Genomic DNA, 16,624 nt, shown 5'->3' on the forward strand with positions numbered 1-16,624 from the left:
TGTTCATCAGACATTTCTTGCTTGCTCAGGCATTTTCTAAAGGTAATCACAGCTTTTTAACAAAGCAAGTAACCACCCTCCCGGAAAAGGCAAGAATTTCTGCACTGCCCACGCAGAGCGGAGAAAACCGACATCAGGGGCCCTGTGTTGTGGACCACCCACACCTGGGAAAACGCCCCTCTCGTGCCTCAGCTACAAGCCCAACCTGGAGCTCCAGAGACATATTCCAGAGGCTGTATTTGCCCTACCAATTATGATGCTGTTCATCTTGCCGCGCTCTTTTGCCGCTTCGCTCTGCAGCACACCCTGGATCTGATGTGCTGCTAAGTCAAACAAATCGAGGTAATCTTCCACCGGGTAGCGATCATGAAAGCCATCCCTCAGACGAATGATTCCTAAAAACAGTGAAAAGAGGTTTTTTTATTAAAAAAAAAAAAAAAAAAGAAATAGAATAGCAGGGCAAGATCAACCACTGGTGTAAATAAAGATGGCTTCACTGACATCGCTGGCACTGAACCACCTAACGTCAGCACAAAATTAGACCGATGAAGCGTAACACTCAGATAAAAGTGCCAATAATGAAGTAGCTGAGATTCGAGATACTATAGGATTAAGCCATAAATTCCCAGTGATAGGGAATATCTAAAGCGTTCTGGTTTACAGTTCCTGCATGAATAGCTTGCATTTATTTCCTTCCAAATTTAGCTTTTGGAATGAATGTAAAAGACCAGATTCTGCTTTCATTGCACCAGTATAAACTGAAGTAATATTGGACTCCCACTAGATTTACTGTATGGAGATTGAGAACAGGCTTTGATGCCAAATATGCAAATCAACATGCACTTATCAAAATCAGAAAACTGGGAAACCATTCATATTTTTGTCATTCACAAGTATGAAAACAAAGATCTCCGACGGCGTCTTATTTTTCTCTTCTCTTTCCCTCCACCCCAGGATGTGTTCAGTACAACCTTCTCCCTGCATTTCTCAGCATCTTGAGGCACACCTGTGATTTTTATACTCCTTTTCCCACTCTTCTTTCCAACTCTAGGCTCACTTCTCCACTTTCTGTACATGTTCCCCAAGCCTGCCTTTGCATCCTTGCTTCTTACGGTACCACACGAGAGTTTCTCAAGCAAGCAGAGGTCAAGGACAGTAATGGAAAGTCAACGGAGTAGGAGCAAATCTAAGAGTATAGAGCAGGACTTCTCAACTCTCCCTTTTCTGTTCTCACAAGGCCAACAATTACCAATTATGTGAGAGGAAAGCTCAGCAAGGGAGTTCTTTTGTCCATTCCCTCTGATTTTCCCCTTTAGGAAAGTGGGATTTAATGAGGGTAGAAGAAAGCTCAGCAGTGTATTTTGACTTGTTTTGAGGGGGGAAAAAAAAAGGTAGATGCATGGTGCTACAGACTGCCTTGGTTTGTTGCCACCCCGTTCATGGGAACAGAAATTGCGGCTAAGAGTCAGGAAAGAGAGACAGTCAAGCTGGGACAAAGTCCTGTAGCGCATCAGCCATCCCAGCAGAACAGGAAAGTGGTGATTTGTGAAATGGGGCTTCCCCAGGAGGGCTGTTTAGCTTCAGCTGAAATTAGTCAGTCTCATAAAAATCCACTGAATCAGAGAATGCCATAGAACAAAGAGACTTTCTTCTCCAGATGAATGTTACAAGCTAAACCAAGTCAATAGCCAGGAGCATTGGAGTCATACCCACTAGTTGGCTTATAAAGGGGGCTGTCTCATTTTCACTTGTCATATTCTCTTTTTTCCCCTATGTTTTAAATACTAACCATTAGCTAATATACTGTTTGGGCAGAGAGAAAGGACTGAGCCACCAGGAGCAAAACTTAACCTTCCATTCTCAATGACAGACAGCCCGAGACGAGGACGGGAAAGTCACCTCAACAGATCTCCCTCTCATGACATCCCAGGCTCTGCAATCTTTCCTCATTCTTCAGCTTTACAAAATAACTTCAAAAAAATTGAATTACGCAAAGAAAGTTCTCTTCAAGGATCTGCACTTGGTCCCCAGTGGCTGACCACAAGATCGTGCAAGTGAAGAGTTTGTGAATGCCAGCACAGAGATAGGAACCCGCCCTTGTTCTCAAATTATACGCACTCCAGCCTGATTTCTTACACTCTTCTGCCTGTTTGGTAGGTCCAGCTCTGAGCTTTAGTTAGTCCAGTCTTGCTTTAGTGGGGTTGGATGCACTACTTCCTCCAACATTAACTCCAAACATTTACGTTGAGCCTAATGTAGATGTAGAGAACCATTTAGTATAAAGGATTTTAACCTAACCTATCAGACTGGTTTAGTCTTTCCTGCCGGCACTCTTATGGAAGACGTGATTTTCCAGAGATGGTTTGCTGACAGCCCCTGCATCTTCACACCCAGGGACATGCCGCACGGCGTTCGCATGGAAGGCATCCAAGTCTAAAATTCCCTTTCTTCACTGATCTGACTGTTCACCTTCGGGTCAGGAGGTAATTCCTTATCATTTGCCTTCAGTCAGCCGCTGACTGTGATGAACGAGTGCCTTCTCGTGGGACTTCAGGGGGCACCACGATGCTTCTCTTGTTTGACTTTGTAACTAATTTTGTAACCCTGCTCCTCCACTGACACCAGTTCCTCCGAGGAGCGTCTCCTAAACTGGACCAAGTTATCTCAAAAGGAAAACTGTATTTTCATCGTATTGCTTTAACTCTTAGCTTATAACAAATGTTTAGAAAATGTCTAAAAAAGGATTTTATCCACTTTCTCACGGCATTTGCAAAGGAAGAAAATACAAACACTAAGAACATGGCAAAATTATTTCTGTATGAGAAATATGAAATCCCAGCTCTGTGGCTGAGCCCTCCTCAGTGAGGAGTGAGGATCAAAGCCCCCTTCTGCAGGAGCTCGGAGGTTCTTCTGGGCTCCAGGGTACGGGGAAGGGAGATGAAAATGGCAACACCACATGCAGGAGAAATAAAGAATTGAAGGTACGACCCTGAAATAAAGAACAGAAGCAGCACTGCAGGTGTCCCAGTCCCTCAAAAAGTGTCCTCCCTTGCTGTTATCCATGGCAGTTCATTAGAAGAGACAACTTCCCATTTCAAGAAGGTTAAAAAAGCACCAAAGGTGAGTAGTGATGCAAAGTCCTCATCAAATGATCTACCCCACAGTGCTGGGTTTTACCTTGTTCCAAAGGCAGTGTCTGCAGTAAAGCAACAGCAAATTGGAAACAGAAGTGAAGATAATGTCACCGTAAAATAACCAGTATCTTCCTCTTGGAAATAGTAATATCACTGAAAAGCCTGTGATCTTTGCTACCAAAGTCATACCAAGTGCGGGCATACAGGCACTTAACAGCTAGATCCAAGAGTGGGAAAATCCAGAGCCTGGGTGGAATACGGCACGCATTATACGCATCAGCATTCAGAGGAAAGCACTGAGCACACAGCAGAGTCAGGAATTGAAACTGGGTTTTCTGCATCTCTTCCAGACTCTAACCACAAGATTGACCTTCCTTGGCACGCAGGGAAGAGAGAAGCAGGAGGACAAAAACACTTCAGATAGATAAAACGATGCGCTCAGTCCCAGCGCCCTCAGACACCCTTTGAAGGTGCAATCACAAGGGATGGATGCGTCTTGCTCCAGCAGGCCATAACCTCAGCTATTCAAGTCTGCCTTCAGACACAAAGGGTCACTTCATGAAATATTGATGTCACCCAGGAAAAGAGCATCAAAAATATGTGCAGGTTCCTCGGTGCGAGAGAGCTTTCTCATGCAGAGCATCTCTACTGTGCATCTCTACTGCTTGACCAGAGCTGCAACACTAACGAAGCTTCTACCACAAAGCACAGTTGTATTTATCGAATCATAAGGACTGAAGCCACCTACATTTCAAATACTGACCCATCATTTATTCATGTAAGAAAGGCTTTACAGAATTTTGCAGCACAAAACCATCACTGCTATTCTTTGAATCTCCCATCACCTCCTAACGGTTTCTCCTCCTGCTTTTACAAATTCACAAGGTTGGTTTTACCTGGTGTTTTTATTTTTTTCCTAGATTTTCCAAACCATTGCAAATAAACCAAATGAAATGTGCGTCATCTCGAAAAGTTTAGCCCAAACCACCATTAAACAAAAGCAGGCCAGAACCTATTGGGCATCCACCATCGGATTTTTAAAAATTATTAGGTAAGCCAATATGGAGCAAATCCATAAATATCAACCCAAATACGTATAAAAGAAATGTCAGAGTTTAATAGAGACAAGTCGCCTGAATACCAGAGGACGTGTTTACTCACCAAACCGTTTTCTTGTCCACCAATGTGGCTCTTTGATTGCTGAGAACCGAACGTCGGGGTGCAGCCTGAGCCGGTCATACAGGTCCGTCGTCCCACACTTGGGCTGGCCAATGATGTAGAAATGGGGGAGACAGCGCAGGCGGTAGTGTTTGTCCTTATAATGGTACAAGTGGTTCCAAAATACCTTCCTGAGGTAATCAAATATGGTTCGAAAGCGCTTTGAATACAGTGCATAGGAGTTTGTTGCATAAGGATCTGTGGTTGTGTTTCCTCTGTACTCTTCATACCAACAAGGATTCTTGCTATTTGGAAGGAATTTATTAGGAATTACTGAAAACATCTGCAACATAAAGAACAACAATTTCAGTCAAGGCAGCAAAAAGCGACAGTTATAATTTTCTAACTTCACACATTAAGAGAACACAACAGAAACACTATGTGGACACTTTTAATCCTTGTCTTTTTAACTAAAAAGTTGACCTTATTTCTTCTGATGGACACTGGAACCAAATCCTGTACAGAGTCGGACTGGGAGAGGAGTACATTTGGAAATCCTTTGATTTTAAGGCCAGAAAGGACTTCATAGAATCATAGAATCATAGAATCATAGGGTTGGAAGGGACCTCTGGAGATCATCTAGTCCAACCCCCCTGCCAGAGCAGGGTCACCTAGAGCAGGTTACACAGGAACATGTCCAGGCGGGTTTTGAATGTCTCCAGAGTTGGAGACTCCACCACCTCTCTGGGCAGCCTGTTCCAGTGCTCTGTCACCCTCAGGGTAAAGAAGTTCCTCCTCATGTTTAGGTGGAACTTCCTATGTTCAAGTTTGTGCCCATTGCCTCTTGTCCTGTCCCCGGGCACCACTGAAAAGAGCCTGGCCCCATCCTCCTGACACCCACCCTTTAAGTATTTATAAGCGTTGATAAGGTCACCCCTCAGACGTCTTTTTTCCAGACTGAAGAGACCCAAATCCCTCAGCCTTTCCTCATAAGAGAGGTGTTCCAGTCCCCCAATCATCTTTGTAGCCCTCTGCTGCACCCTTTCCAGCAGTTCCCTGTCCCTCTTGAACCGGGGAGCCCAGAACTGGACACAATACTCCAGGTGCGGCCTCACCAAGGCAGAGTAGAGGGGGAGGATGACCTCCCTCGACCTGCTGGCCACGCTCTTCTTGATGCATCCCAGGATGCCATTGGCCTTCTTGGCCACAAGGGCACATTGCTGGCTCATGGTCATCCTGTTGTCCACCAGGACTCCCAGGTCTCTTTCCACAGAGCTGCTCTCCAGCAGGTCAGCACCCAACCTGTACTGGTGCATGGGGTTGTTCCTTCCCAGGTGCAGCACCCTACACTTGCCCTTGTTGAACTTCATAAGGTTCCTCTCTGCCCAACTCTCCAACCTGTCCAGGTCTCTCTGTATGGCGGCACAGCCTTCCGGTGTGTCAGCCACCCCACCCAGCTTGGTGTCATCAGCAAACTTGCTGAGGGCGCACTCTATCCCCTCATCCAGGTCATTGATGAATATGTTGAAGAGGACTGGACCCAGTACTGACCCCTGGGGAACACCACTCGTCACTGGTCTCCAACTAGACTCTGTGCCCCTAATCACAACCCTCTGAGCTCTATCTTTCAACCAGTTTTCTATCCACCCCACTGTCCATTCATCTAACCCACACTTCCTAAGCTTCCCTATGAGGATGCTGTGGGAGACCGTGTCAAACGCCTTGCTTAAGTCAAGGTAGACCACATCTACCGCCCTCCCCTCATCTATCCATCTAGTCATGCCATCGTTCAATAATCTCCCAATAATAATCATTCAATAATCTCCCAACTCCCCTGCAACACCAAGAATTAATTTTTAAAGCCAAACACGTAATACTCGAATCAAATCACCTTCCAGTTTTGAACTCTGAAATACAAGGTTTGAAATGACTGGATTTTCAGGAAGGCACACTGGCAATCCATTATTAGAAAGCCTCCTTTCTTATTCATCGTTTAAGGTGACTGGCAATTCTAAGTCAGAATGATTTTGCATGAGATAAGATAAAAATTCAATGAGATCATACAGCTATCAGAAGACTGCCTGATTTTTTGCTTCAGGTGTCAAGACCATTTTATAACTCATCCCTTTTGCCCATGACTCAGAAGGATGTGATCTATAATATCAGCTTTTCGGCTGGGGTAAATCAGGAGACTCTAGATGGTGTAAATCACTGTATGAACATCTGAGCACATCAGTTGCACTTTTTTTTTTTAATCTCTGTAAAAGATTGACCCAAAAGTCTTGAAACAGGCAAGTATACAGCAGTTTCAGACACATTTCAATTCATACTTACATGTGGCTCTTGTTTCCTCAGCTCTTCTAAACCAGGGCGCTGTCTTGTTACAAACTCTATCTTTGAAGTAATAGTGTCAATAATTAATTTAATGCTTGGATAATCCTTTACGTATGAAATATTCATTTTAGAAGGCTGGTAATGGTCTTTCATGTCACTAAGGCTTTCATTGTCCATTAAGCTTGGATTGCTAGTAAAAGCTCCGTAATGGAAGGGAGACGGTATTAACAACAGGCCATGCTTGGCTCCAGTCAGTATGTAGGATGCCATCACTAGAGTCATTATAAGCAACCCAAATATCAAGCTGCATAGCTTCCCCTTCCTCAAGCAGAAAAATCCGTTCCAGCTTTCACTGGGATCAGTCCTTACTTCCAGAACTGCCAGCAACTTCATCTGCTTGCTATCGGCGCACAAAGGGATCTTATTTTCTCCTTTGCAAACAGGACACTTCTGGTTATTATGATTAGGTCCGCGGCATCTGAAACACTGTCTGTGCAAGTCATTTGGTAATAAATGTATGCAACAATTAATACAATACCTCATATTACTACTGTTAAACTCCTGTATTAATGAGCCGAGCACAGCCATAAAAATGTTGCTGAAGCATATGAGTCATCTTCTGTAAGTCTGAAAATGTTTAATTCCTTGAGTGATTCTACGACTACTCAGCAATGCAAAAGGACAGGTTTAAACCAGAATAGTTAAAAGCACTCAAAAAGTGACATATGTCATATAAAGGAAAAAAATAAGACAACCACCAACACACAAAAATAGATGTACTGTGGACGCGGTTTCCAAGAATTTGGCTCAGTACGAGGAATGTGGGGAAGTAAGAATCAGCTAGACAGCTGGCTCAAGTTTTTCCCATTGAACAAAATGAGAAGGAATAAAAATCGTTACGTAGCGTGAGAATATGCAAAAAATAAAGACAACTCATTGTCCACTGATTTACGCTGGAAAGGCAAATATGGGTAGAAATTCCCAGGTATGCTTAACACAAGTGGGTTCCAAACCAGACTGCTGCTACTGGAAGCTTCATCTTCCCAGGGGTGGTTTCATAGACTTGCATTGCACAACCTAAAGGAACAAAGACATATATATAGATACACACAGAACAGCAGACGTGAAATCCACATTCACCTTCATTCCAAAGCCATAGCCAAGTACAACATGCCACAAGTAATTTTGCAGCTCTGTTTGAAAGATGTCTTCCGTTTGCCCTCTGTATTAATTACAGCACTCACGATATTAAACCCAGGAAACGTTTGGCTTCAAGTTCACAGCGAGCTGCCCTTTCCTTTCAATCACCCATCCCCTCACATCGACGAAGAGTTGCTACCACAGCTAATGCCACACAACTTCCCTCAGCTGCTTGCTAACCCGTCTAACAGATCTTAATCTGCTCTTTAAACATGGAAGAATTTTTGGACAGTGTTCAGTAACACAGGTTTAAATATTCTCCCTCTACCTGCGCATGGGGACCTTAAATTAACTGTCCTGAAATGGGGTAGGACCAGGACAAGGCAGGGATAAGATAGTAAGTCTCCTTTCAAGCATATGACATAAAAAGCCAAACAAAAATCCCAAAAGCCACAAGTAAAACATTCAGCAAATGATGGGATTAAATAATAGACATTAGCAAAGGCTCCGGGCAGGATCTCCGGTTTCTGGACCAGCCACCTGCGATGCAACGCAATGCCACCAGGATACTTCCAGCACTTCTAGTCAGACACGTTTTGAAAACATAGCACTCACTGAAAAAGGCAAGACGTGTTACTTAAATGAAACGTACAACCAGTACTGCGACTTCAAGGTAAGATCCTGGATCCAGCAAATCCTCTTAACGGTGTGCACTCTGGTATGGGAGAGGCCGTGCAGAAACCGGAGAAGCAGATGCCCCCTTGCTACAGGGCAGCCACCACAGGTAGGGACTTGAGTGCTCATGTGTCCCATGAAGGTCTCCGTGTCCCCACAGACCAGGAGCTGAAGCACCCTGCTGCACTGGGTATGTGCCGTCATCCTTTAAACACATCAACACCACGGCTGCTTACAGCCAAAGAGCCACCAGAGCTGTTTAGAGTATTTATGTCAAGCTTTGGTCTTGGTATGAGCGTGTCCATGCTTGGCTTTCCAGGCAGCATCCCGAACACAAGTCACAAACAAGTCATCAGCTTAAGGATGGTCTTAATTAAAGCATATTTATGCATAGTTCCTCTAGAATTTCTGTTTTCATGGCTTATTAAATACCTTACCGGAATCACCCACATTTTAAGTTCAAAATCAACTCTCTATTTTGAGAAGCCAGATTATCAAATACAAAAGTTCTCAGAAAACATACCTTCTTCTATATACTAGAAGATCTTTTTATTTTCCAGAATTACTTTTATGGGGGAACCGAAGGCAGAAAATATTTTAAACCAATCTTGAAAAGTCAGAAGCAAAAAAAATAAACTGGCATAGGATGAAAAGGAAAAGAAAAAGATGGAGAAAACCTAAGGGGCAGTAGCAACGTATGGTTCTGACTGGCAACTTCTATTTTGGCTTTTGGCACTTGATAAAGACTGAAGTTCCCTTTGGTCCCTGGGAATGAAGATACCTTAAGGCTCCAGTGCTGTGACGCTCTTTATCTATCCCAGTGCGGGTACCCACGAAAGCAGCAGCCCAGTTCCCCCCCAACACCTCCCCTTCTCAGCATCCCCCAGGACCTGGTCTGCCACAGCCCACTTTTCAGCCCTTCTGTAGACAACCCACCCCAGTATTAACCTGAGGAATTACCCTGAAGGTTCAACACAAAGAGTTTTAACCCTGTTGTGACTAAGAGACTCAATATTGTCTCTGAAGAACAGAAGAAGCACCTGCCCTTCTGCGCGAGGCCAAGGAAGGGTCCATGGACTCCACACATAAAATACAGCACTTTATTGCGGATAAAAGCAGCGGCTGAAGGATCTGGAAGAATTCAGGAGCACGACAGCTTTACCTGAACAGAACGACATCTTTTGCCCAGAAGACGATGACGAAATGCTAATTAATTAAAATTATTTTTCAGATTCAGTTAATCTGTGTTATAATTAACTTCACTAGACCAAAGAACCAGCTCATTGCTTCATGAGGTATCTAAAGGTCCAACATTCACTTTTACTACTTAAATGAAAATACATTTTCTAAGTCACCTTAATCAAAATATGAAATAGAAGAGATGTTTGACAATTCACACTTAAGAAAAATTAGTGTACTATCAGAGTAACATTAAAAAAAAAATCAGCACCATTATAACTCTCATATAGTTTAAATACACCTCAGTAACCACGTACAAATTTTTTTTCTCATTATTTTTTGCCACTGGCTCCCTCCTCTGGACCCACAGTTGTTGCTCCTTCTCTACCAAAATCCATCTTTCTTTTTAAGGCTCAGAAATGCTTTTTCTCTTCATTGCTTCCAAACATCTTTCTTTCTTTCCTATCCTACAGCGCTCTCCGTTCCACCCAAAAACATTGAACGTAACTCATCCTTTTGCACTTTGCTGCCTTCAGCAGAAGTTTTCGTGTCTGACTTTGTCCCTTAGTTCCTGAGAAATAACACAAGACTTACACACCTCTGAAGCACCCCTTTGGGTATCGTCCAAGACACCAATATATTTTCTCATGATGCTACAGTGGATACACAAAGGGTCCTCTGATTACTCCTACGAATCATAGAAATACAATCGTTACTGAGTCCCAGAATTTGGCTATTTCGCCTCTAGCTTTTTCAACGCCAATTTTTAATTCTTAAGAAACATTGCTATAATTCTAGATAATAACTCCTGGTTCATTCCTACAAAAGTGACCAGATCAAATGGGTCAGATCCTGCATTAATCATCATTCTCCTAGCTGCATTTTTGTATGAGGAAAAAGTGCTTTTGTAGAACTATTTCTACTCTTGATGTTTCTGCCACCGAACTCCGTCACATATTGGAGGATTTCTGCCATCAGGGCAAGCAGACTGCGTCTCAAGGACTCGAGAATAATTATTTAGATAAATACTGAACAACAGTAGCTGCAAAATACCTTCCTACAAAGAAAAGTTCATTTCCTGAATGAGTTTATTCAGTAAATCAGATGAGGCAGACAGAAATTGCAGCATAATCATTATCAACTATATTTTAATCAAAGGGAAAGAAACCAGTGTAAGACTCCTCAAAGAAACTGGTCTTAAAAACTTCGCTAAAGAAATGGAGCTGTGATGATTTTGACAGAAGTTTGAATGACTAGGGAGACTAAATCAGATTCTTATGTGTAATATTAAACCCAGAAAGTTTATGCTTCTTGTACATAAAATATCCACACACACCCCAAATGAACGTCCAAAAGAGAAAGAGAAGCTATGGACAGGATCCCAGACTTAAAGCAGGGAAGAGCTCAATGGTTGCCCACACACCACCAATGGTCCCAATGGCTGGAGAGAAGGAGGAAGGAGGTCCTGACACGAAGTGAAAAGTTTCCACTTTGCTAATAAACATTTCAGGCAGCAATAAGACACCTGAGCAAAGATTTTCAAAGAGGAAGTAAAAGGAGGAGGAGACAGGAGTACTGTCAGGAGAGATTCGGACATCATCCACGGAGGTAACAGGGGAAACCATGAAAACAGAGACAGTTCAAAAAAAAAAAAAATAAAAAAAAAAAGGACTAGAAAACGACAGGATCGAGATGAGGGCCCTCACAGCAAAAGATTAGAAAAGGGAGGTGAAAAAAACACCTCTAAAAAAAGATGCACAAGGAAAAGACTACAAGTTACAGTGGTAGCTATAAAAGGATCTGGTAACCAGAAGGTAGCCTACAGCATCGCTTCAATTAAATTCATCATGTGCTACACATTTGTTTTCCTGTAATCCTTCCACCCTGAACTCCTCCACTTTGACACCCAGCGAGTATCTCAATATTCTGCCGGACCCTGCTCTCCGCCTCCTTGCTGGTTATTTTCGGAGGGACTAGTAACTACGCAATGTTTATTTAGGGGGAAAAAAAAAACCCAACCTAATGTATTTTCCAGTTCTCTTCTAAAAGGGATCTGAAACTTGCCCAGTGATACTGATTGAACAGATTTATCTGAGGTAGTTTTACAGAATCAGTTCAAGGCTTGTGTATTTGACATTAATTCTCAAATTTTTAAGAAGAGCCGTCAGAGATACATCACGAATACAGAGCGCAGGATCTTAGAAAAACCACATAAGCTTCTCTGTCCCATCTTAGGTCCATTTGTATGTTAATAAAATGGCCTGGAATTTATTGAACCCTTCCCAGGTGCAGACACTTCTCATGAAACTCCGTTACAAATATTATAAACTCAAGGAAAAACCATGTTAACTACCTCTTTGGCAGCAGAGGAAAATGTATCAGGAAGCTCATACAAGTGGGGAAAAAGAAAAGAAAAGAAAAGAAAAGAAAAGAAAAGAAAAGAAAAGAAAAGAAAAGAAAAGAAAAGAAAAGAAAAGAAAAGAAAAGAAAAGAAAAGAAAAGAAAAGAAAAGAAAAGAAAAGAAAAGAAAAGAAAAGAAAAGAAAAGAAAAGAAAAGAAAAGAAAAGAAAAGAAAAGAAAAGAAAAGAAAAGAAAAGAAAAGAAAAGAAAAGAAAAGAAAAGAAAAGAAAAGAAAAGAAAAGAAAAGAAAAGAAAAGAAAAGAAAAGAAAAGAAAAGAAAAGAAAAGAAAAGAAAAGAAAAGAAAAGAAAAGAAAAGAAAAGAAAAGAAAAGAAAAGAAAAGAAAAGAAAAGAAAAGAAATATGCTTAGGCTACAGTAAAACTGAGATCTTAATCACACCAGTCATGAGGGAAAATTTAGAGTTCCACCAGCAACCATAACTCTGCCAACTTATGCATACGCAGTATAACAGGCTGCTTCATTAGATGATCAGTTTGACGACCTACCACAGGGCAATATGACATATTGCTCAGCTAATAGAATAGAGACTTTGATTTTCTTTCTTTTTTTTTTTTTTTTTTAAATAACCGCTAGTTGTGGACATACTGTTTTACATGATTTTCCACTGTCATGTTCATGTAACAAAAAGAATGCAACTGCAGTAAAGACATAAAAATCAGGATATAATTCTCTGCTGCCTCTCCCTTCTTTTTACCAAGAAGTTTTTAATAAAAGTTCATTCCCCAGCCTTTTACCAATGCAATGAGGGATGCTCACCAGAAGGCCAGGATCCTTCCCCAGCATAAGCAGCCCTTGTTTTCCTCATTCACCCCACGAAATCAAGACATCTGCACCATCTTTGTTTGTTGTTGTTGCTTCTTCCATTCAAGATTTCCAGTAGTCATAACCACAGATATACTTCACTTTTTTTTTTTTTTTTTATTTCAATATAGGAAGCAGAAGGATGTGAATTGCAGGCAGAATAAAGGCGATGAGATTTGAGTTGGTAATAAACCATTTATGTCTTTTTTATATTTTAGTTGCAAAACTGCTGTCGGTTCACTGGCAGAATATTACTCTCTTTACACAACAAGCCATGTCTTTGTATATTGTTGAATAATGTAGCATGTAATTTCCTCTTGTTGAAAAGAACGGTGAATTATTTATGATCACGTCTATACGGTATTTGTCTGTTGTTCATAAATGTGTGTCAGCTCTAACCACAAAGCAGAAATCAACATAAACCTTTTCAAGCTCCTGGGCCAAAAGCAATCCTCCTCGTAAAAATGAGGATCTTTGGGAATCTCCCCAGTAGGAAACACGGATATAAGAGATGACGCACAGTGGAATGGAGGCGGGGGGGAAATGCATAGCTATCTTAGATTTCAATATGCTCCCACTGAAGCCAAGGGGGCTCGAACCACTGTTTCAAACCGAAGCAGACTCAAGCTAACAAATGTATTTATATGCAACAGAAAAAATTGAAGGGAGACCTTTTCCTTGCTTGTTTTCCTGTGGAATTCCTTCTGTATATAAAAGGAGGAGCCGTTGGGTGCCCGGGCTGTGGGACGCGGGAGAGGACAGGTAACACTGGTGGGTACCACAAAAGCGAAGAGCAGTAGGCAGAGCTGCCTGCTACAGCCTTACAATAAACGGGGTAAAAAGATAAATCCCACCAAAAATAAAACAGGCAAGATTTTTCCTCATCCACTTTTTTTTTTTTTCCCCCACGATGTAGGAAATATCTGAAATTCTGTTTTATTTCTTTTAAATAAACATTTCATAAAATCCCTCCCCTTTCTCTTAAAGGATTGTAAGGGAAGACGGTAATCAAAACGGCTATAAAATTAAATTGCTTTCATATGCTCAGTCATATAACTAAGATTTTCCTCCCCTATGAATAAGATAAAACAGATGGAATAGATTTTACACGCGCACACACATCGTCTGGACATCTAAGTTTACGACTTATTTTTTCAGGTCAGAAGCCTTAATATTTAATGTGCTTTCCCTTTTTTTTTTTTTTTTCTTCTCATAATTCTTTAAAATAAAGATAAAACGAACTTTTGCCAGTACTCTTCAGGCTAAATTTTATACCAGCCTTGTTACTTTTAATCATATTCAGGTCTTCCCACTCCCACATGAAAGAGCGGCATGCTGTTAACCTATTGCAGACACGCTGCAAGTACACCGGTAACACATTTCCCAGCTTGACGGGTTACGGTTTGCCCTGTTTGATGTCAATGGAGCTACAGCGCTTTGTTTCCTCTCTTCACGCAATGTAATTAAAACGTGCAACTCACTGAGGCCAAAAGTATGAACGCATTTGAAAGACATTAGACAATTAACGGACAATAAATCAATCAATGGTTGCTATCCTCAATTCCCAGAGGCTAGAAAGGGATGGGGAGGGGAAAAAGGGATTAATACCTGTTCTCACACGCTTTCACTGAGCATTTAACACTGGCCACGGCCAGAGGCAAGAGAGAGAGACAGAAGTATCTGCGCAGGTTGAAGATTTGAGCTAAGATTGTCCTGTTGGGCAGGTCACAGCCTGAAACGCGGATGTCTCAGACGAGTTAGAAAACAATCCACCTACTCTCAGGTTAGATGGGACGAAGCCCAGCCAAAGCGCGCCCCTCAGCTACAGCTCCCACGGACAGGCTCTGCACTCTCATAAAACACATCATCTTTTGTCTTTCTGTCCATTTTCCTATTGCCGCTCAGGTCAGGCATCACATCAAAGATTTGTATGCTGATGTGCTTGTTAGAGCACAGAAAAATGGGCTTTTTTTCCCAAGGAATCTTATTACTTCTCAGCAAAAGTAAAAAAAAAAAAAAACAAAAAACCACAACTATTAACATGTGGAAACACAAGAGCACTCCATGTTCTTGCTCCGTTGCTTCCTTGTTATGGGAAGACCTTCAGCTGCTGCGGTGTCTGTAATTTCTGCGCGTGATGAGAAGCAGTTGCACCACGAGAAGATGCTTCAGCTGAAGCGACACCCAAGGCAGACACGTGGAACACATCCTCTGCAGCAGGTACCTCTTGCCCCCTTCTTCTTGTTTAAATAAAAGCTGCAGATGCTATAAAAATAAGCATAAGCACCCTTAGCAAAAATAAAGTAATAAAAAAAAAGATTAGGCAAAAGATAGTACTGCTTGATCTCATCTGAAGATCAAATTCTGAAGGAGCACATGGCTCCTGATTTAATAATATCTAATGCCATTCTTTGAGGAACCGCTATGTTGTGTTTATCCACAGTCTCCTAATTGTTTTCACTAATCTGGATAAATATTCTTACTGCCTGAGTGCTTTTCCTGTCAAATCAGGGACGATTGGTTTAGTTCAGGTTCACAGTTTGCGCTGGTAACGCTTTTTGAAATCTCAGAGCAAAGCTGGTCCCACAGCCTCCAGCAACACTCCAGAAATGAACTTCCCTTTGGTAATATTTCACTCCCGAGAGCTCCGGTGAAGACAGGGCTGTCATTAGTCACCAAAAGATGCGGGTCTCGCAGTGAAACGCTGCCCACAGCCGTGCCACGATAAACTTCCCATGACTCACACGAAGAGGAATGGAAACATGAAAGGGCAGAGTGAGGCCGGTAGAGTAAAACCTTCATAAAATTTTCATATGAAAAAAAAAGGAAAAAAAAAAAAAGCAGCAATGTTTAGTAGCAGTGGAGCACAACCACGTAATTCCTCTTCCATGCCTCCGTCACCCATTGCAACGCGGCCCACCGTAGTGGGGACCGGCTTTCTCCCTGTCCAACATTAATCCTTCAGCCTTTGCACGATCTGTTTATCTCCAGGCACATAAAAAACCTGCCAAACTTGACCATTACGGATATTTTTTTTAAGCTGTCGAGCTTACTGGAAGAGTCAAGGATTGAACCTCGCACAAGGATTTTGCTCTCTGACATGGTCTCTTCAGAACAAGCCAAAATGTTTGTACGAGTGTAGTGAAGGACTTGTACAGCGCGAGGAAGTTCACCCGGTTAGTGGGCAGGTTGTACCGTTTTAATAGATAAACAGTACAAGTACTAAAAACCTGACCTCAAAGAGAAAAAGAAAACGAGCTCAGGAAAGGAGAGGAATCATCGTGGGTTTTCTCTGTCCTGCGTTTTTGTACACATTTGGCTCCTCAAGTTAACATTTTTGGAAATAAACTTTGCCTGAACTCACATCTATTTACCTCAGAGAAATCAACAAGCTGCCAGAAAGAAGATAGGTCAATAAAACGAGAATCATGAATCACTGACCTTTGCAACCTTCTCGCAAAAAAAAAAAAAAAAAAAAAAAAAAAAAAAAAAAGAAGAGAGGAAAAAAAAAGAAAAATAGCCCTATTGCAGTGGTTTAGAAAAGCAGCAGGACTCACTACAAAGCTCAGCAACCTCCTGCAGACTGAGGTTATGTAAAACTCCGCTATTTGCTTGAAAAACCTAATTAAAAAAGAAAAAAAAAATAAATCAATAAACGCAACTCCCAAGAAATTATATTAACCCCCTACAAACATTTTTAAGGCAGCCACTTGAAAAAACAGACACATTTTAAAAGCTAGAGTATCTGGTCATAACCCATGGTTATACATCGAACCTGCTGC

The 16,624-nt window shown here is 41.8% G+C and overlaps 1 protein-coding gene across 2 annotated transcripts in view; it reads right to left on the reverse strand.

The window, feature by feature from the left end:
* Positions 1-16,624, reverse strand: part of CHST15 (carbohydrate sulfotransferase 15) — a 54,874-nt gene that overhangs the window by 17,409 nt on the left and 20,841 nt on the right. Inside the window, exons 1-4 of one of the 2 annotated variants that reach the window (XM_074591338.1) lie at positions 14,451-15,107; positions 6,627-7,703; positions 4,296-4,635; positions 249-395 (exon numbers count right to left, since the gene is read on the reverse strand). In XM_074591338.1, the coding sequence (XP_074447439.1) occupies positions 249-395; positions 4,296-4,635; positions 6,627-7,214 (1,075 nt within the window). In that variant the 5' untranslated portion in view covers positions 7,215-7,703; positions 14,451-15,107. Of the gene's footprint in view, positions 1-248; positions 396-4,295; positions 4,636-6,626; positions 7,704-14,450; positions 15,108-16,624 lie in introns of those variants that run through there. The other variant, XM_074591337.1, reaches the window with a different exon arrangement.

This window comes from Larus michahellis, chromosome 6, assembly GCF_964199755.1.
Source record: "Larus michahellis chromosome 6, bLarMic1.1, whole genome shotgun sequence".
NCBI lineage: Eukaryota > Metazoa > Chordata > Aves > Charadriiformes > Laridae > Larus > Larus michahellis.